This window comes from Prosopis cineraria, unplaced genomic scaffold (genome assembly GCF_029017545.1).
Source record: "Prosopis cineraria cultivar Desert tree isolate PC_DT_omini unplaced genomic scaffold, ASM2901754v1 PC11, whole genome shotgun sequence".
Taxonomy (NCBI): domain Eukaryota; kingdom Viridiplantae; phylum Streptophyta; class Magnoliopsida; order Fabales; family Fabaceae; genus Prosopis; species Prosopis cineraria.
Genome location: NW_026555342.1, coordinates 15,918,351 through 15,940,517, shown reverse-complemented (window position 1 = coordinate 15,940,517; position 22,167 = coordinate 15,918,351). Strand labels below are relative to the sequence as shown.

At 32.6% G+C, this 22,167-nt stretch overlaps 3 protein-coding genes across 3 annotated transcripts; 2 read left to right on the top strand and 1 right to left on the bottom strand.

Moving 5' to 3' along the window:
• Positions 1–942: 942 nt before the first annotated feature.
• LOC129285493 (auxin-induced protein X10A-like) lies at positions 943–1,459 on the top strand. Its single transcript, XM_054921231.1, has one exon. The coding sequence runs from the start codon at positions 1,019–1,021 to the stop codon at positions 1,295–1,297; it is 279 nt and encodes a 92-aa protein (XP_054777206.1). The 5' UTR covers positions 943–1,018; the 3' UTR covers positions 1,298–1,459.
• A 9,265-nt stretch (positions 1,460–10,724) lies between these two features.
• LOC129286196 (uncharacterized) lies at positions 10,725–18,058 on the bottom strand. Its single transcript, XM_054922213.1, has 3 exons — positions 17,932–18,058; positions 13,614–13,861; positions 10,725–11,012 (listed from the first exon to the last, which is right to left on the bottom strand). The coding sequence occupies exons 1-3, from the start codon at positions 18,056–18,058 to the stop codon at positions 10,725–10,727; spliced, it is 663 nt and encodes a 220-aa protein (XP_054778188.1).
• A 563-nt stretch (positions 18,059–18,621) lies between these two features.
• On the top strand, positions 18,622–19,066 carry LOC129285174 (auxin-induced protein X10A-like). The gene has a single exon (XM_054920750.1). The coding sequence runs from the start codon at positions 18,659–18,661 to the stop codon at positions 18,935–18,937; it is 279 nt and encodes a 92-aa protein (XP_054776725.1). The 5' UTR covers positions 18,622–18,658; the 3' UTR covers positions 18,938–19,066.
• The last annotated feature ends 3,101 nt before the right edge of the window (positions 19,067–22,167 follow it).

Here is a 22,167-nt window from a genome sequence, read left to right as displayed (position 1 = left end):
TGGCATCTATATTCAACTTTCTTGCTACACATGATTTCTTAATAGATTTTTTGCATCAATCCTCTTTGGTGCATGGCAACCACTAGATTTCATGAATAATCTGTGACTACTTTAGTTTCTGGTATGTATCAACATCATAGAACAGCGATCCAAACTTTATTCGAGTCCATTAGATCATCTTGTACAACTAAGGAATGTACGCCAAACGTGGTCTTTCTTGTACAATTTAGTGATCATGATATTCTCTCCTTCACAAGATTTTAAGATTTTAATCAATCTCTCCTAAATCAGCTGGCTTTAACAATGATGTTTCCTGCTTTCAAAATAGTTTTATGCCCTACAAAAGACGTTATCAACTATTTTAGTACTAGTTTTCAAAATTGATGGTGATTCTATTTTCTTTTTGGTAAATCCCGGATCTAGAGCCGACATTCCAAACCACTTCTTAACCTGAAAATATAGAAATGCCAACTTTTTACTTTTACTTTTCAGTTAAATGCTGCTCTATCATGCTATCAGCTGGACTGATGAAGGAAACATAAGAGATGTCTCAAGCATGTTATAACTTGAAATGACAACTATCAAAATATTTAGATAGACATTAGAAGAGCTTTAAACTGTTCCAATATGATCCTTCTAGATATTTGACAAAGACATAAAACACAATCATGTGATCTATCTCATTTATGTCCCTGGATTGGACTGCACCTCATTCAGCCAACCATTCATTAATCTTATCCTCTCTTCATTGTACGTCGTCCTGACTTGTTTCTTTCTGAAATAGACCACCAAGACAAAACCATGTGATAACTAGTGAGCTCTTGTCTTCTAATTGGCTATCACATAACCTCTTGCCCACCAATTGTTGAAGGAAAACAAATCCATCCATCTATATATACCCATACTTGCAAGCATTTTAGAAGCATAGCAATTCTAAAACAATATCTTCAAGCATCTAAATTTTGATCTCTCTCTCTCTCTCTCTCTCTCTCTCTCTCTCGTTCTCTGGAACACAAAAATGGGCTTTCGTTTACCTGGAATGAGAAAGGCTTCATTTGCCACCAAAACAGCTTCTTCAAAATCAAGTGAAATACCAAAGGGATATCTTGTGGTATATGTTGGAGAGCAAGTGAAGAGGTTTGTCATCCCCATATCTTACTTGAATCAACCTTCATTTCAAGAGCTGTTAAGTCGAGCGGAAGAAGAATTTGGATATGATCATCCAATGGGTGCTCTTACTATTCCTTGCTCAGAAGATGCCTTCCTACATGTCACTTCTTACTTCAATGGCTGCTAACTTGCTAAGACAAGACTAACTTAGATTAGTTCTTTACACAGTAAAGGAGGCAATTTAGATCCTTTGACCTTGTAAAGAGTAGTTGCATTTTCTTTTTCTTCCCCCTTGAGAAGTAGCAAATTGTTTATTTGAATGAGACGTTCTAAATAATTTTGAATATTTAATGCATCCAACTTTGAATTGATGTTTATTTGAAGTTCCATTATTTTTTGTTGCAAAACTGAGGAAAAATGTTGTGACTTCCTTTCTCACAAAATCAAATCAAGTTATTTTTAGATGCCAAAAGCTTCTACATAATAACTTTGAAAAAAATCTAAGAAATTTTTATGAAGAAATGCAAAATAATTCCATTTGATAAGATAATATAACAAAATCTATTAATTTTCGTTTTTTCAACTCAGTATAAAGTATGATGTAGCTTATACAATATTTTTCCTTTTTTTATAAATTAAAATGAGAAAATATGAGTAATGATTATCAACTAATGCTGAATAGATTTGTTGCATAGTATCTCTACAATATCATCAAATTAATAATACATTTAAAGAACTATTGAAAAAGGAAAAATAAAAAATAGAACTTAAACGGATTAAGCTTCAGGATACAAAGGGACAATGGCCAATAAGAGATCACATGATATTGTCTCAGAGGTACTTTTCAAGGATCAAGATATGAAAGCACAATACATAAAATTATTAAGCCAACTAATATAAGAATGATCGATTAAGACTGATGGGGTTAATATGTGCCATACTGTTTCGAGACAAGACTGCATGAAGAGCGTATGATATTGATAATTCATTCTATCGTACTGTTGTTACCACCAAAAGCTGACCATAAATTATTAAATATCTATTCAAGCTATTACGTCCCAAAAATAACATGACTAACATGGGATATATGTACAAACACACACTCCTAGAACCTCGATTAAGGAAAGTTTTAAATTTATCCATTTAACTCGCTTTCAGCCTGGATATATATATATATATATATATCTTTAAATTTTACTTTTCACATAATGAAAATATCAAACTCTTTGTAAAAATTTCAACAATACCTCTCCTACAACAAAAATTTTACAATTTACACCCAACAATATAGAGCTCTACTCCTTAGCAACAGATAGATAATATAACAAAGAGAATTAAAACCCTAACTATAGTTAATGTGAAGCATCTTATACCCTACTTGTTTTTCAAAACATGATACATAAATTTTAGAATTTACTTAAAAAGGAAAATATTATAAAAAAAACTGATCTTAGTCAATTCAGCAGTGAGTCGATCAGAAGTCACCAGGAGGTACCATGTCAATTATGCTATTTGAGACTAAACAAAATTTTTTTTGTGAATAATGTCCCAACCATAATATTTAAAAGCATAAAAATGAATAATTTGCAATGGTTATGGAAATTAAAGAGAAAATGATTTAATATTGTCATGCCCCAAAATTAGAGAGTGACCGGCATGGGTGCGAACTAATTACACATCCCCGTAAGCCTCAAAATGAAAATTTATTCCGTTTTACAAAAGAAAAAAATTTTAATCAAATTACTTGAAAGTTAAAATAATTTTTTCATGTTAATTGTCATAAAAAAGTTTCAACGTTTTTGTAAAAATTTTGGTAGAACCTCCCCTGTAATTAGGATCTCCTGAAAATTCTACAACAAATTTTTTTATAGATAACAATATAAAGCAAGAGCGTAGCTCCTTCCAGCCAACAACTAATATACCACCCAAAATAAGGTCTATCAACAATTTATGTGGAGCATGTAATCTTTCTTTTAAATCAAAAAGACATACGAATTATATATTTACATTAAAAGTAACAGTACCAATCAAAAATTTCCACCCACAATAGCTATTTTGCCTTTTAAAGGTCGATGGTGGGATCAGCGTTAACTAACAAATCTGAGGTTAAATAAATTTTTCAGTGAATAGCATTCTCAAAGTAAAGTTTTGAAATTTAAATTAACAAACTCTAATGATAGTGTAACTAAATAAAAATAATTTAACAAAATAAATTTATAAATCTGCAAGTCATAATCATAATCGTAAAATGAAAGTAAGTTGGAAGTAATATGTTTTTATCATGCTTAAAGAAAACCTTTTATTCACACGTAAATCCAAGTGATGTATTTGCTAGTCAAAATCATGTAAAATTTGAAAACAGATATTTGTCCACATTTTAAATTTTGAGAACTCAACAGAACAGGTAACAAACGTGAACACACTGTCCATGAGGGTAAATAACCAAATACGGCTTATGCCACGAAAACAAGCGTGAACACACAGTCCACAAGAGTAATACTAACCAAACGTGGCTTAGGCCACGAAATCAAACGCGGGTACAAAGCCCACGAATAACAAACGTGAGAACAAAGCTCACGAGACAAACTAGCTAGTTTTTAACCACAGCGCGCTATGGGCTAACGAAACTACTGTTAGCAGCAGTGTTCTGTTTAGAGCTCTCTTAAAAATCACATTTCAAACATGTGAGAAAATAATTATTGCTATAGTAAAATTATCATTTTCAATACCAAGCTCACATGAATTGTTTTAAATCTCAAAATTTGTCAAAATCATACTTTATAGCTAACACACCAAACTCACCTTAATTGAGTAGCCAAGAAGTTTCAAAGCTTAACAACCATATAAAAATGCTTTCATCAATCCTGAACATATATTTTTTTGAGAATAAATAAATGCACAGATCATAATTTATTTATCATTCATTAATATTCCAATATTTCCAAAATTTATGTAATTCATAAGAATAAAGTATTTCAATAAAAGACTATAAAAATAAATTAAATGGAATGCTATTCACTTACACGTCAGAGTTTGAAATTCTCCAAGGTATCCTTTCTTTAGTTCTGGTCAAAGTCTTTTTCTTCCTCGCACCCTATTAGGATATAAATAAATAAATAAAATTTTCATAGATTTTTGATCTCTAGTACAATTCCAAATTAACCATCGTCATCTAGAATTCAAAGCCAAATTTATGATTTAAAATTGGTCCAAGTATTATCACTCATCTTTATGACTTCCTCCATAAAGCTTTAGCCATGCCATTCCATTTCTTTGAGATAAAATTTTCTACTAGGTATTTCATCAAACAACATAGATACATAATTGCTTAAGTTAATGTTGATATTTTCCTTCCTAAATTTCAGTTTCATTGAGACCTTGCAATATCACCAATTCCATCATTTCCAAATGGAATCTCAATCTACAATATCATCTTGCTTCCTTGCACAACCACAATATTCATTTAAATAGAAATTCCTACTTTTCTTCTTCTTCTTGTTTTTTTTATGCATGTACTCACAGTCACAGAGGGGATAAATTTTTAAAACCCCAATCCTCAACCCACATATATCATATATTATTACCAAGTTTAGATGAATTTCTAGCTTAAATTTCAGTCTTCTCCTCTCTATGTAACAGCATGAGTGACGGCAAAAAAATGTGAGGTTGCCGTGACTACACATACCAAGCAATAACAGTAGCGCACACACTACTTTCTACGTTTCACGTATACACACAACACTCATATTCTTATCTCTTACTCTCACGGGCATAGCAGATTAACAATGGGAGAGTTCAAAACTTCTCACCTCAACTTGGCTAGCCCAGACAGCGGCGGACAGCAGAGGAGGAAGAAGAAGGTCCTTAAATACTGAATAGAAGAGAGAGTCGACGCTGCACACATTATGGGAAGGAGAAAAACGAAGCTTGCAGTAGAACAGGGGAGCAGAAAAACTAGACGCTACTTGTAAGGAAACATAGCAAATGAATCAACAGCAACAATCCAGACTCACTACAGCACCGCCACAGCTCCGGCAACTCAGTCTCTTGTCCCAGCAGCTACTCAAAGGTGACGACATAAATAGAAACAGAGTAGAAAATGAAGAGGAAAAATAGAGACAAGGAGCACAGAGAGATCCACCCAGCGCAGCTCAAGCTTCACTCTGGCCGGCGACCACTGAAAATATGAAGGAGAAGAACAGTCGGTGACCACTGAAGAATGAAGAGCAAGAATCGTGATAAGCTTGCATATTTCTCTTTCTCTTTCTCACTCTGTGAACTGACTTATATGGCTGAGGAGTACACGTCTGCTTTGTCTAAAACTCACCTTATTTTATTTATTATTCTAAGGGCAAAGTGGTAATTTCATACAGGTAAAAGAAATAAAACTTCTCCTTTATGCTCCAGAATTGGTTCGAACTTGGGACTTAATAAGTACAGGACCGATATTGACTCCACTAAACCAACACTTCTTCTTGCTAAACTTGTTTCCAAATCAATATAACTATTATTAAATGCCAACTTATAATATGTATACTTATTATACTTATTATTATTATTATTATTATTTGTATGGGCTATTACAAATATAATAAAATTTGTAAACTTGTAATAAAAATTTCTACATAATTTCAATATCATGAACCTTTAGATCTTTATAACAAAGTAACTTTATCATATAATCTTGACAAGACAAATAGACTAAATAAATAAATAACATTTACAATTTAAAAACCATTAAAATATGAAATCATCAATTCCTTAAAATTTATATTTATGGAAATTTATCAGAACAATTCATAAATGTGAACACACAGTTCATGAGAGTAAGTAATCAAACACAGCTTGAGCTATAAAACAAATATGGACACACAGTCCACGAGAATAATAGTAACCAAACGCAGCCTAAGCTATGAAAACAAGCGTGGACACACAATTCCCAAGGGTAATACTAACTAAACACGGCTTAAAGCCATGAAAACAAATGTGAGTATGAGACACACAAATAACAAATGTAAGAATAGAGCTTATGAAAAATCAAACTAGCTAGTCATTGATCATGGTGCGCCAAAGGCTAACAAAACTGCTGTTAGCAACTAGTGTTTTGTATAAAATTCCCTCCAAATCCATTTTCAAATGTTTAAGAAAGCTATCACTATTAAAATATAATTTTCATTCTCAAAATCAAATTCACATGAAGAATTTTGAACATTAAAATCCAAAATAAGATTTCATAATTGATGTCTAGGCTTGCATTTATTGAGAAATCAAAATTACCAAAACTGATAAAAATAATTTCATCAATCTTGAAAGTAACCTTTGTAAGGGAAAAACACACACATCATAATTCAAATATCCTTCAACATCTCTTTATAATTTTTTAAGATAAAAATAATTTAATTCACAAAGTATTAAGTATGTAATATAATTGTTATTAAATAATCTATGTAAAAAATATTAAAAGAATTTTATTCATAAATTAGTTAGAATGCTATCCACTTGCAGTATTCCCAATTTTCAATGATTTTCTCTCTTTAACTCCTATCAAAATTCTGTCAAAAAAAAATCCCATCAAAATCTTTTTCTTCTACACCCCTTAAACCAGCCAAGATGAAGTAGGGGGAAGAAATGGAAACTCCCCCCAGACCGAAACTGATATCACTCCAATTTCGATAACGTGACCCACCCCCACACCACAACCGACACAAACACGGACGGAGGAAACAGCAAACAAGAAAGGTGATTCTGCAATAGCACCGAGCACTCTGCGGCCACCTGCAACTAGTCTCCACTTATTCCGACGACCACTGAAAACGGGAGGGATGAGATGGAGGGGTAGGGGAAAAATGGAGGAAAGGCTAAAATCAGAGCTCCTTTCTCTACACAATTCTGGAGAAATCAAATGGTAAGAGAAAATAATACTTTTAGATTTGAAGAAGGGTATGACGGTAATTTTGGAAGAAGCTAGAACAAAAAAAAAAAACCCTCCACTCCTAGCCTCCTTAAGATTCGAACTTAGGACCCAGTAGGTAAATGGCAAGATAGCGTCCACCATGCGAACTCTTCTTGTTAAGAATGCACTCAAATAAAATATTATATATTTTAATTTTTCTTTAAAATTCTTGGGTTATTACACAAGCTTCTTAAATTTTTATTTTGACATTTGTCATGTTACTAAAAACATGATTTTTAATTAAGAGTTGAATCACATCATTTAACATAGTAATATAAATAATGTTACATCTTCTTTACAAAATATAATAATTTTTTCCCAGACAAAATATAATTATTGAGTGGAAATTAAAATGATGTTACATCTTTACAAAATAAAATTACTGGGTATCATAAAAGCCATTATTTTTTTTAAAAGTCTTCATAATCACTATTCGAATCTTATAGAATTAGGACTTAGGAAGTAAAAGTAAAAGTGGAAGTCTAAAAATTGTTTCGTATATTGGAGATTACTTCTCAAGGGAAGCCACTTCGATGATAAAAGGGTGATGTTTGATTCCGTTAGAGCTAGCGAAATGTGGACTTGAATTACTCGATTAAAGGATATAATATTTTTTTCTCAATTTTACTATAAGACAATTAAAAGACAACTCATAGTAACATAAACTAAAAAGGTTAACGCATTTGATATTGATAATTGATTGAGATAATGTGAAATTTTATACTCATCAATTTCTCATTAAGATACAAAAATTTTAATTTCCCAAGTAGGGCAAGAAAAATAAGAACAAAAAACTTTACAAAGAGAAAAGGATCTAATTGCTTCGATTACAAAATTGTTGGCCAATATAAAGTCAATCTTTTCTTTAACACCTATCGAAAGAAGATGTAACACTAATAAAGACATCTTCTCTGCAAGGAATAGTGAGAGCACCCATTGGATGATCATATCCATACTCTTCCTCGGCTTGGCTTAGTAAATCTTGAAAGGAAGGCTGATTCAAGTAAGATATAGGAATCACAAACCTCTTCATTTCCTCTCCAATGCAAACGGTAAGATATCCCTTTAGTACTTCACTTGATTCTGAAGAAGCCATTTTTGTAATCATTGAAGCCCTTCTAATCCCAGGTAAACAAAAACTCATTTTCTTGTGCGTAAGAGAATAAGAAAGTGCTCAAACTTAGATGCTTGAGGATGATGTTATGGAGATGCTTTGCTTATGAAATGCATTCTTGTATATATATGTATATATGTAGATGAGTGGATTTGTTTTCCTACAATAATTGGTGGGTGCAAGGTTATTAGTAAGTGTCTATTGGAAGACCAGGGCTCTTACAGTTCACATGGTTGTATCTTAAAGAGGACTTTGATATCCATTCATTTGAGATATATATAAGTGATAGAGGGTTAGCTAAATGAGGTGTGGACCAGACCTGAGACAAGGATGAGAAAAATCACATGATTCTGTTCCGTATTCAAGATATATTATTTGAACAATTCAAAGCTTAGTGTCTTTTTGAAGAATTATACATTTGACATCTCAAGACATGCTTTAGATACCTCTTAGGGTTCATTAATCCTACTGAGAGAATGCATCTTAAGCATGTCAATAAATGACAACAAGAAGTATAAAAGCCTTTTGATAGATATTATGCTTTTAGTACTTCCAATTCTTGACATTTGAGAAAGACATAAAACAATATCATGTGCTCCTTCTCATCCATGTCCCTGGACTACACTTCTTACCTAACCCTTGTTCAATCATATCTCAAACAAGAGGATTTTCGAGTCCTCTCTTTGTTTGGCTTATACTGACTCATTGGTTTTTGATAAAGACCTCCAAGACAATACCATGTGATCTCTATATGACCTTGTTTCCAATAGTTATTCCCCATCACATAACCTTTCTTCCTCCACCACCATTCATCTATATATATACCAATACTTATATGCTTTCTGAAGCAAGCAACACAAATCATTCATAGAATACTCTCAAGTGTCAATATTATTCAAACATCCTTCTTATCCTCTTAAACATAAAAACAATGGGTTTTCGATTGCCTGGAATTAGGAGGACTTCTTCTTTTGCTGCAAAACAGGCCTCCTCAAAATCAAGTGAAGTACCAAAGGGATGTCTTATAATATATGTTGGAGAGGAGGTGAAGAGGTTTGTCATCCCCATATCTTACTTGAGTCAACATTCATTTCAAGAGTTATTAAGTCAAGCTGAGGAAGAGTTTGGATATGATCATCCAATGGGCGCCCTCACTATTCCTTGTGCAGAAGAAGTCTTCCTACATGTCACTTCTTCATTCAATGGGTGCTAATGTGCCAAGACAAGACTAACTTAGATTAGTTTATTACACTACAGTTTTCTAAAAGGAGGCAATTTAGATCCTCTGACCTTATAAAGAGTTTCATTTTCTTTTTCTCCCCCTTGAACAGTGGGAAATTGTTTATTTGAATGAGATGTTCTCAGTCAATTTTGAACATTTAATGCATCCAACTTTGAATTTATGTTTATTTAAAGATTCATTCTTTTTGTTATTGCAAAACTGAGGAAAAATGTTATGGCTTTCTATGTAGTGAAATCAAATCAAGTTTTTTTTTTTAAAGATGCCAAAAGCTTCCACGGAATAACTACTATGATGGTAAAACGCTAAGAAACTTTGAATAAGAAATTCAAAATAATTCAATTCAAAATAATTTATGGATGCCAAAAGCTTCTATAAATTTGCTTTTTTGCAACTCAGTATAAAGTAAGATGCCGCCTCGCCAGCATCATTCCCCCTATTTTTTAAAAATTTGTTTATATATTAAAATAAGTTACATCAGTTGCCAATGAAAATATGAGTTATGGTAATTAACAAATGTCTAATTGTCATGTCGTATAGTATCTCTACAATATCATCAAATTAATAATACATTTAAAGAGTACTCTTGAAAAAGGAAAAATAAAATATAAAACTCTGATTAAGCTTTATGTATGAAGGGACAATGACAATAAGAGATCACATGATATTGTCTTAGAGGTAGTTTTTAAGGATCAAGTCCATAAATTATCAAGCCAACTCATATATATAAGACTAATAGATTAAGATTGGTGGCTTCAATAAATGCCATATTGTGTTTTGAGACAAGACCGCGTGAAGGGTGTAGGATAATTCGTTCTGTGGTACTGTTGATACCTAAAAAAAAGGACCACAAACTTGATTGTTAATTCAGTGGCCAAAGCACACCCAGCCCCTTATTTTTGGGCGGTTGCTTCCTATTCCTATCAGAAACAAAGTGGACCAAGAAAGTAGTTCCTAGTCTTACTGAATATTGAACTGAGTTCACATATGTTTAAGTGCAAATTGAATCATATCATTTAACATATATAGTGACATAAATGATGTATGTCTTCTTTATAAAATATAATTATTGAGTTGAAATTAAAAATTTAAAAGATTTTGCCAAGGAAATATAAAATTATTTTGAGTATCAAAAAAACTAATATTTTTTTCTCCATAATCAATTTCTCGTTGAGATATACACCATTTTTCACTTCCCAAGTAGGGGAAGAAAAAGAACAAAACTCTTTACAAAGAATAAAATGATCTAAATCGCTCCAATAACAAAATTGTGTTGCCCAATCTATAGTCAATCTTTTCTTTGTCAGCTAGCACCTATTGAAAGAAGATGTAACGCTAAAAAAGACATCTTCTCTGCAAGGAATAGTAAGCGCACCCATTGGATGATCATATCCATACTCTTCTTCAACTTGGCTTAATAACTCTTGAAATGAAGGCTGATTCAAATATGAAATAGGGATCACAAACCTCTTTATTTCCTCTCCAACGTATACAGCAAGATATCCCTTTGGTACTTCACCTGATTTTGAAGAAACCATTTTTGTAGTGATTGAAGCCCTTCTAATCCCAGGTAAACGAAAACCCATTTTCTTGTGCTTAAGAAAATACAAAAGTACTTAAGTTCATATGCTTGAGGATAGATAATGTGGTGGAAATGCGTTGCTTATGAAATGCTTGCTTTGTATATATAGATGAGTGGATTTGTTTTCCTATAATAATTACGGGTAAGAGGTTATTTGTTGTAGTGTCTATCGAAAAACAAGGGGCTCCTATAGTTCACATGGGTGTGTCTTAGAGAAAACAAGGATTTGCTAAATGAGGTGTAGACCAGTCTTGAGACAAGGATGAGAAAAATCACATGATTCTGTTTTTCTTTTCAAGAAGGATTAATATTTGAACAATTCAAAGCTGTCTATTTGAAGAATTTTATAGTTGATATTTCAAGACATGCTTATAGAGACACCTCTTGAGGTTCCTTTATCATTTTCAATCCTTCTGAGAGCAAGTATCTTAAGCATGTCAATAAATGAAACCGACAACTAAAAAAGCCTTTTGATAGACATTATGCTTAGAGCACTTCCAATGACCCTTCTTGACATTTGAGAAAGATGTAAAACAATATCATGTGATCCTTTTCATCCATGTCGCTGGACTATACACTTCTTATCTAACCCTTGCTCAATCATATCTCAGGCAAAAGAATTTTGTAGTCCTCTCTTCATTTGCCTCATCCTTACTAGTTGGTTTCTGAAAAAGACATCTAAGACATTGCCATGTGATTCTATATGACCTTGTTTCCAATAATTATTCCCCACCATATAACCTTCCACCACCACCACCATTCATCTATATATACTAATGCTTGTATTCTTTCAAAAGCAAGCAACACAAATCTTTCACAGAATACTCTCCACTAACAGCAATATTATTCCAACAATTCCTTCTTGTTCTCTTCTTAAACACACAATGGGTTTTCGTTTACCTGTAATTAAGAGGAGTACTTCATTTGCTGCAAAATAAACTTTTTCAAAATCAAGTGAAGTGGCAAAGGGTCATCTAGCAGTATATGTCGGAGAGGAATTGAAGAGGTTTGTGATCCCTATATGTTATTTGAATCAACCTTTATTTCAAGAGTTGTTATGTGAAGCTGAGAAAGAATTTGGGTATGATCATCCAATGGGAGCTCTCGCTATTCCTTGCACAGAAGATGTCTTCCTAAAAGTCACTTCTTCCTTCAATGGGTGCTAGCTTGCAAAGAGACAATTAATTTGGATTAGTCTAACACAGTTTTGTATAGAAGGAAATTCAGATGATAATTTTATTATGAAAAGATTTCCCCCCACTTTTCTTCCCTTACTTGGGAACTGTAACAATGTCTGCGTCAATGAGATATTTACTAATAGACAATTTTCATGTGATTTTAACCTATTATGATTATCAAAGGCGCCGATCTTTAAGTTTATGCTAATTACTAATATTTGTTTTCTTAAGCCAAGATTGAGAAGGAAAGTTATATATGTTCGTTATTATTGCAGTACATTCTAATGAAGATTTAATTTTAGGGTAAAAAAAGTGTCTCTATATAAGTGCATGCAAATTAATCCGTTTTTGGTCAAAATCCTAGGAAACTCATTGGAAGATTAGAAAATATTTATTTGATAATAAAAATAATTCAAAATTTCCTGGGAAAATTCTATAATTTATTTTATATTAATTCAATAATTATCTTAGAGAGTTTCTACTTCGAACCCAAAGCATCATTGAAAGTTCATAGAGAAGATGCCAGAAGGCCACAGGTGGTCAGGACTGGTGAGAAAACATAATTTATGTTCTTGTCTTCAAATGGTATTATCTCAGTTTATGAAAATATATGTGAACTCAATCAATAAACAATGGCCATAGGAGATCACATGATGTTGACTTACAGTTACAGGTACTATTCAAAGACCACATAATGTTAAAGGACAGTGCACAAGACTATCATGCCAGCTCATATAAGAGATTTGATGGTTGCTATGCTTTATATAGTGTTAATGTTGATATATACCAAAAAGAAAATAGACCATAAATTTATTATGAAATCTGTCTGCAATGGTTGAATAACTATTCAAACTTATAAATTTTTTAAATTAATATTTTTCATATTCTTATAAAAAAAATATGATCTTATCTGACTCAAAACTTGATTATTAACCCCAGCCACAATGTACCAAAGTCTACAAGGAAACAAAGTGGACCAAGAAAGTTCAATTTAGTTCCCAGTCTTACAAACCACATAATGAAGCCAGTTTACATATTTTCATGAATTGAGAAAATATATGTAATTGATGACATAAACATAAATTTTGTTACATCTTTTAAAAATACAGTTATTATATTGATTTGAAATCTGGATTTATTTTCCCCCCTCAATTTTGCTACAAGATAATAAATACACAACCCATATATAATAACCAAAACTAAAAGAAGAATATGTGTTTGATACTAAAGATTGATTGAGATAACATGAAAACGTATATTTATCAACTTATCATTCAGATGAATAAATTTTAACTTCCCATGTTCGGGAAGAGAAAGTATATTTTTTTTTACAAAATAATAGGATCAAAACTGCTCCAACTATAACATTGTGTTGACTAGTCTACGTTAATCTTGTATTTGTTAGCTAGCTAGCACCTATCAAAAGTAGAAGTGACATTGAGAAAGACATATTCATTGCAAGGAATAGTGAGAGCACCCATTGGATGATCATATCCATACTCTTCCTCAGCTTGGCTTAACAACTCTTGAAATGAAGGTTGATTCAAATATGATATTGGGATCGCAAACCTCTTCATTTCCTCTCCAACATAGACTACAAGATATCCCTTTGGTACTTTACCTGATTTTGAAGAAGCCATTTTTGCAGCAATTGAAGCCCTTCTAATTCTAGGTAAACGAAAACCTATTTTTTTGTATTAAAGAGAATAAGAAGCTATTCGAATTTTGATGCTTGAGGATATTGTAGGAGAGCTGTGTTGCTTTAGAAATATTGCATCTGTGTGGGTATATATAGAAGATGAATGGATTCATTTTTTTTTACAATAATTGGTGGACGAGAGGTTATGTGATAGTGCCTATTGGAAGACAAGACCTCTTAGAATTCACTTGGTTGTGTCCCGGTGGTCTTTTTCAAAAAGAAATAAGTCAGGACGAGATAAATAAAGAGAGGACTTGGATAGACATTTGGTTGGAATATGATTGATTGAGAGGGTTAGCTAAATGAGGTGTAGTCCTTGGGACATGGATGAGAAAACTCACATGATTTTGTTTTGTGTTCAAGAAGTGTATATTTCAATTGAACAATTTAAAGCTTATAAATGTCCATTAGAAGAATTTTAAAGTTGTCATTTTAAGTTAGACATGCTTGACATACATCTTATTATACCTTTATCTTCATCAATCTAATAGATAGCATGATAGATTTAACTTAAAAGTAAGAAGGCATGTCTTCTGATTAGAAATAAAAAACTGCAGGAAACTTGAGATCCTGCATACCCCTTAAAAAAATAATGTAGAAGCGAGTAAAAAGTCCTTTAAATACTACACATAGATTGCTATAGGAAGTTGGAACAAATTAAAGAGCCATCTACTGCATTGACAAGAGGCCCAAATTTGCATGCTTATGTATTTTTTTTACGTAATAGAGAAGCTTTTCACATGGTAGAGTCTCTAATTTTCTTGTAAAGAAATTTCTCGCTAATGAAATGTAGGGAATTGGAAAAGGAAGATGCCTTTTGTTTATACAGCTTCATAAGTAGATCACGTAACCTACTTATGCTTTCATTTGTTAATTGTGCTAAAGAATTTGCCAAGAAAAATCCCATTGAGACAACATTCCATAAAATTTTTCATTTGTTATAACATTCTAGACAACTCAACCTCACCTCAAGAAGCATACTTATTGGAATTCTGTAAAAGACAATTCAAAGGGCTTAATATTTAACAAAAACTTGAGGACAAGCCAACCTTCACTTGTACTTGTACTTTTCAATAGAATACCGCTCCAACAAGCTCTCAGTTAGACTGATGAAATGTACGAGATGCCTCAAACATGTCAAGAAATGAAATGGACAACCATAAGAACCTTAAGATAGAAAATAAGTTCTAGTTCCAATCGACATTTGAGAAAGACATAAAACAATCCTTCTCATCCATGTTCGTTTTCCACAATACTTAATTGACCCTTCTTCAATCATTTCTCTACCAAAGGATTTTCAAGTTCATCTTCATTTGGCACGCATCCTGACTTGTTTTTTTTTTAAAAAGGAAAAAGACATCTAAGACAACACCATGTGATATCTATATGCCCTTGTCTTCCAATAATTAATTCCTATCACATTACCCTTCTCCCTACCATTCATCTATATATACTCATACTTGCACGCTTTTAGAAGCAAGCAATGCAAATCTTTCACAATACTCTCAAGTATCAAAAGCATTCAAACACTTCCGTCTTATTATCTTCTTAAGCAAATGGGTTTTCATTTACCAGGAATCAGGAGGTCATCCTTTGTTGTAAAAGTAACTTCTTCAAAATCAAGTGAAGTACCAAAAGGATATCTTGCAATATCTATTGGAGAGGAAACGAAGAGGTTTTTTAGTCCCTATATCTTACATGAATCAACCTTCATTTCAAGAATTGTTAAATGAAGCTGAAGAATAATTTAGGTATGATCATCCAATTGGAGCTCTCACTATTCCTTACATAGAAGATGTCTTCCTAAAAGTCACTTCTTCCTTCAACCGGTGCTAGCTTGGAAAGAGAGCATTAACTTGGATTAGTCTAACACAATTTTGTCCAGAAGGCAATTCAGATGATAATTTTTCTATATAAAGATTCCCCCCAACCTCCTTCTTCCCCTACTTGAGAAGTGTAAAAATGTTATGCGTTAGTCAGAAATTTACAAGAAGACAATTTTCATGTGATTTCCATCAATTATGACTATCAAAGGTATTGATCTTTTTTTTTTGACAAAAAAGGCATTGATCTTTTAGTAAAGACTGCTTACTAAATTTTATTTTCTTGTGGCAAGATTGCGAAGAGATAGTTATTTTCGTTATTACAGTAAATTCTAATCAAGATTTAGTTTTAGGGAAACCAAAGAGTCTCGTTATAAGTGCATGCAAATTAATCCTAGGAAACTCCTTGGAAGATTAAAAATATTTATTTGATAATAAATCTAATTCTGAATTTCCTGGTCAAATTCGATTATTTTATTTGTTCAATTCATTAATTATCAAGATGGGAATTAATGGAACAATGAATGGAAGGCTAGGTAATTCTATCTCTCCAAAGCTTCAAATAATGTTCATAGAGAAGAAGATGCAAGAAAGCCACAGGTAAGACTGGTGAGAAAACATCGTTTATGTTCTTGTCTTCAAATGGTATTATCTCAATTTATGAAAATATGTGAACTCGATCAATAGACAATGGCCATAAGAGATCACATGATATTGTCTTACAGGTACTTTTTAAGGACCACTCAATGTTAAAGGACAGTGTATACAACTATCATGCTAACTCATATAAGAGATTTGATGTATGCTGGTAACAAAAACAAAATGGATTATAAATTTATAATGAAATGTAGCTGCAAGGTTTGAATAATAATTCAAACTTCTAAATTTTTACTTTGATGTTTGTCATATTTTTATGAAAAAAACTGATCTCGTGTGACTCAAAACATGATTATTAACTCAGTGGCCATGACGTACCAAAATCTATATGGAAAAAAAGTGGACCAAGAAAGTTCAATTTAGTTCCCAGTCTTACCAACTATTGAACTTGTTCACATATTTTTACAACAATAAATCCATTACATGACGTTAGATACATGGATTGCACAACGTTATTGTGCTTTTTTAATCAACTAAGCTTTTATGAATATTGTTAACTAAGAAATCTTGTTCAAAAACTTCCATAAGTATTCTTTTTAGTCTTCCTTTATAGAAGGCTTAAGATTATCTATTTCAATCTCCTCATTGGTGCCTCCCACAGCCTTTTCTGTATGTATCCAAAACATCTGAAATGATTTTCTACCACTTTCCTTTAAATAGATGCCATGCTCACTTTTTTTTGGGTGTATGTTCATCTCAGATTATATCTTTTCATGTTTCCCCGCACAGCATACTTTTATGAATTGAGAAAATATTATTGAAGATAAAAACATAAATTGCGTAAAAAAAAAATACAGTTATTGAATGGGGTGATGAAATTGATACCCCTAGAGCGAAATCTGGATTTGATTTTCTTGCTAATTAATACACTACCTATAATCAATAAATTAAAAGTAAAAGTAGAATATGCCTTGGATACTTGAGATTGATTGATATAACATGAAAAGGTATGTATATTCATCAACTCATCATTCAGAGGAACGAATTTTCACTTCCCATGTCTGGGAAGAGAATGTACAAAATTTTTTACAAAGCAATAGGACCAAAGCTGCGCCAACTACAAAATCATGTCAACTAATCTACGTTAATCTTGTCTTTGTCAGCTAGCTAGCACCTATCAAAAGAAGAAGTGATATTGAGGAAGACATTTTCATTACAATGAATAATGAGAGTACCCATTAGATGATCATATCCATACTCTTCCTCAGCTTGGCTTAACAACTCCTAAAATGAAGGTTGATTCACGTATGATATTGGGATAAAAAATCTCTTCATTTCCTCTCCCACATAGACTGCAAGATATCCTTTTAGTACTTGGCTTGATTTTGAAGAAGACATTTTTGTTGTAATTGAAGCCCTTCTAATTCTAGGTAAACGAAAACCCATATTTTGTGTTTAAGTGAAGATAGTGCTGAAATTCAAATGCTCGAAGATAATGTTGATGAGCGGTTTTGTTTATGAAATGCAAGATTATATGAGTTTATATAAATGAATGGTTTTGTTATCCTTCAATAATTGGTGGGTGAGAGGTTATGTGATAATGCCTATTAGAAGATAAGCTCTCTTTAAGATCACATGGTTGTGTCTTAGAGAGGTCTTCTTCAATAAGCAACAAGTCAGGACGAGCCAAATGAAGAGAGGACTTGGACCACATGATATTGATGGTAGGATTAGCTAAAGGTACAATCCAGTCCTGCGACATGGATGAGAAGGATCAGATGATTCTGTTTTTGTGTTCAAGAAGGATCACTTGAGCAAGTCAAAGGTTAATATATTTGAAGAATTTTACAACTATCATTTTAATTTAAGTTCTTGACATGCGTGAGACATTCACCTCTTATATGGTTTCTTTACATCAATCCTACTGAAAGTTAATATGTCTCTCGCATGCCAACTAAACTAACAATTATAAAAACCTTTAGATAGACATCAAGCTCTGAGCAGTTTCGCTTATCTTATTGACATTTGAGGAAGACATATAACATTATCATGTGATACTTCTCATCCATGTCTCTGGTCTACACCCTCGCTTAATTGATCCTTCCTCAATCATAACCAATCTCAACCTGACTTTTTTTTTTTGAAAAAGACCTCTAAGACAACTCCATGTGATCTCTATATGCCCTTGTCTTCTGATAATTTAGCCCCATCACATAACCTTTCCTCGACCATTCATCTATATATACTTATAATTAATTGTACGCCTTCAGAAGCAAGCAAGGCAAATCTTTCACAAATACTCTCAAGCATCAAAATTATTCAAACACTTCCTTTCTTATGCTCTTCTTAAACACAGAAACAAATGGGTTTTCGTTTACCAGGAATCAGGAGGTCTTCTTTTGCCACAAGAGTGGCTTCTTCAAAATCTAGTGAAGTGCCAAAGGGATATCTTGCAATATATGTTGGAGAGGAAATGAAAAGGTTTTTTATCCCTGTATCTTACTTGAATCAACCTTCATTTCAAGAGTTGCTAAATGAAGCTGAAGAAGAATTTGGGTATGATCATCTGATGGGAGCTCTCACTATTCCTTACAGAGAAGATATCTTCCTAAAAGTCACTTCTTCCTTCAATGGGTGCTAGCTTGGAAAGAGAGCATTAACTTGGATTAGTCTAACACAATTTGTATAGAAGGCAATTCAGATGATAATTTTGCAATGTAATGATTTGCCCCCTCTTTTTCTTCCTTTTCTTTGGAAGTGTAAAATTGTTTGTCTCGGTGAAAAATTTTTTTAATAGACAATTTCTTGTGATTTCGATCATTATGAATGTTTTGCACTTTGACCTTTCAGTAGTGGCGCCAAAACTTTCGTTATTACAATAAGGTTGAGAAGAGAATGTCATATGTCTATGATCCAGTAAATTCAAATGAAGGTTGTTTTAGGGAAACAAAAGAGACTATATCCATTTATACACATACATACATATTAGGCCATAAAAAGTGTCTCTATACAAGTGCAAGCAAGTTAATCCAACGAAACTATTTAGAAGAATTATGAAAATAATACTTTTTTATTATAAAAATATAATTTCCTCATTAAATTCTATTATCTTAATTTCATTTAAGTAATTTATGGGTAGAGGAAACCCAATTAAAGATGGGTATTAATGGAATGGATGGAAAGCCACAAGGAGAGCCGGTGAGGAAACATCATTTATGTCTTTGTCTTCAATGATATCATCTCAATTTATGGAAAATATGTAAACTCAATTCAATAGCCAGTATTCATCACAGTTGGTGCATATTTCCTCTATTTAAAAATCTAAGGTATTTTTAACTGAAAATAAAGTAGTTATTTGTCTTAAAACTAACATTATTTTTTTATTTTTACCCTTACCTCTTGTAATAAGGTGTTTTACTCTAAAATAAATATGAAGTAATTATTCAATAGGGGCATGTTGGGAAAAAATGTGATGATTACATTTTGAAATACTAAAAATACCTTACGTATTTTAGCATCCAATCACTCAAAAAATGTCTTATATTCTTGAACAAATGAAGTACAACTATCAGGCCAACTCATCTGCGCGCGTGCATGTGAGAGAGAGAGAGAGAGAGAGAGATTAAAATAGATGGATGCTACACACACACACACACAAAACAATAGCGCTTCAAGGGTTCGAACTTCTAATTTTGGTATTACTTTGACATTTGTGATAACATTTTTGTGGAACCCCTCCACAAGCCAAAATCCATTAAAAAAAAAAAGAAAAGGTGGACCCAGAAAGTTCTATATAATTACCTTCCCAGTCTTAATTACCAGCTGTTGAACCATGTTCACATATTTTTTATGAATTTAGATATATCACCGAAGACCATTACCAGAAACACACACCACACACACACACACGGTGTTACATCTTCATAAAATACAATTATTTTGAAATTAAGTTTTCCCACGAAATCTAAAGTTGTATATTATGAGTAACAAATAAATCATTTTTTTTTTAAATCTTCTTAATATGCTCCATTTGGAATCTTGGAACTCTAACATAGGAAGTTAAAGATAAAGTGGAAGTCTGGAAATTGTGTTTCGTATTTCGAAGATCATTTCCCAAGGGAATTCACTAAATAAATCTAAATGATACCGCTATATATAACGAAATCAAGACTAGAATAACTAGATTAAAGAATATTACTATTTTTTTCTTAAACCAAAAATTCATTGTCTTTGATATAGATAATTGATTGAGACAACGTGAGAATGTCTATTCACCAATTTGTCGTTGAGATAAACATATTTGCACTTCCCAACAAGGGGAAGAAAAAGTACAAAAATATTTGCAAAGAAAATGGATCTAAATTTCTCCTTAAAAATTTGTGTTAACTAATCTATATTAAACTTGTCTTTGTCAGCTAGCTAGCACCGATCAAAAGAAGAAGTGATGTTGAGGAAGACATCTTCATTGCAAGGAATAGTGAGAGCACCCATTGGATGATCATATCCATACTCATCCTTAGCTTGGCTTAACAACTCTTGGAATAAAGGCTGATTCAAGTATGATATTGGGATCACAAACCTCTTCATTTCCTCTCCAACATAAACTGCAAGATAGCCTTTTGGTACTTCTCTTGATTTGAAGAAGCCATTTTTGTAGCAATTGAAGCCCTTCTAATTCCACGCAAACGAAAACCCATTTTTTGTGTTCAAAAGAATAAGAAGAAACTCCTCAAATTTAGGTGTTTGAGGATATTGTTGTAGAGTTGTTGTGTTGCTTCTGAAATGCAAGGGAGTATGAGTATATATATAGAAGATGGATAGATTCGTTTTCCTTCAATAATTGGCGGGTGAGAGATTTTGTGATAGTACTTATTGGAAGACAAGACCTCTTGGAGTTCACATGGTTGTGTCGTAGAGGTCTTTTTCAAAAAGAACAGGACAAGCTAAACGAAGAGATCGATCACTTGGACTATTTGGTTGGGATAGAATTGATGGAGAGGGTTAGCTAGATGAGGAGTCCTGAGACAAGGATGAGAAAATTCACATGATTCTGTTTTGTGTTCAAGTGAGGATTATTCGAGCAGTTCAAAGCCTAATGTCTATTTGAATTTTACAGTTGTTAATGTAAGTTCTAAGCCTGCTTGAGACACTTGTTCTATGGTTCCCTTATCTTCATCAATCAGGCTTAAAGCATGCTTGAGAAGCATTTTGTAATAACCTAAAAAATAATAATAATAATAAATAAACTTTTCCTCTAATTGATTTTAATTTATTTGTTGTAGTTTTATGACAAATGGGGAGTAGTAGCCTGGTAAAATTATGTTAATAACTTACTTAAAGGCTCAGAGTTTAAATTCTACTAAATAAAAGTTTGGTTTTTATTTTGTTTTTATTATGGTAAAATTTTCCAAAGTACCAGGTCTTTTAGGTGATAAAAGAAAAGAGTTATGGCCTCTTAGGTAATTTTCTCAATTGAGTTTTTAATCAGAAAAATTTTCCATTTATTCGACAATCTGAGGCTGAAACAGAGAATTTCATTTCCTTCTCTTTACCGCCATAACTCTCCTCAAGTTCTTCACTATCGGTCCATTCCTTTAGCTCCTCTCATCAATTTTCCTTAGCTCATCGTCAACCTGTGCTTCTTTCACTGCTGTGGGTGTCTGCTGTTCTTCTCTTCGTTCATGTCTGTTGGCTAAGTGGGTGGGGTTGCTGGATCTATCATCATTTTCCACCTATGTTTCAACGTGAGGTGGAGTGGTTTTCAATTTCTCCTCTTGCTGTTGTGTTTTCTGTAGCTGGAAGAGTTAGTGTCGACGGATTTTTTCTTTGATTCGTTGTTCTTCCTTGTTCATGCTTAGTGGCTGACTGTGT

Bases quoted from the DNA above. Each gene is read 5' to 3' on its own strand.
- LOC129286196 (XM_054922213.1), bottom strand. From the start codon at position 18,058: ATGTCGCAGGACTGGATTGTACCTTTAGCTAATCCTACCATCAATATC. The intron at 13,862-17,931 runs GTGATCTTAAAG...ACAAAAAAATAG, and splicing joins CCTCTCTAAGACACAACCAT to GTTTTCGTTTACCTAGAATT. The intron at 11,013-13,613 runs GTCACTTCTACT...TATTTTCTTAAG, and splicing joins ATGAATATGTCTTTCTCAAT to CACAAGAAAATGGGTTTTCG.
- LOC129285174 (XM_054920750.1), top strand. From the start codon at position 18,659: ATGGGTTTTCGTTTACCAGGAATCAGGAGGTCTTCTTTTGCCACAAGA.
- LOC129285493 (XM_054921231.1), top strand. From the start codon at position 1,019: ATGGGCTTTCGTTTACCTGGAATGAGAAAGGCTTCATTTGCCACCAAA.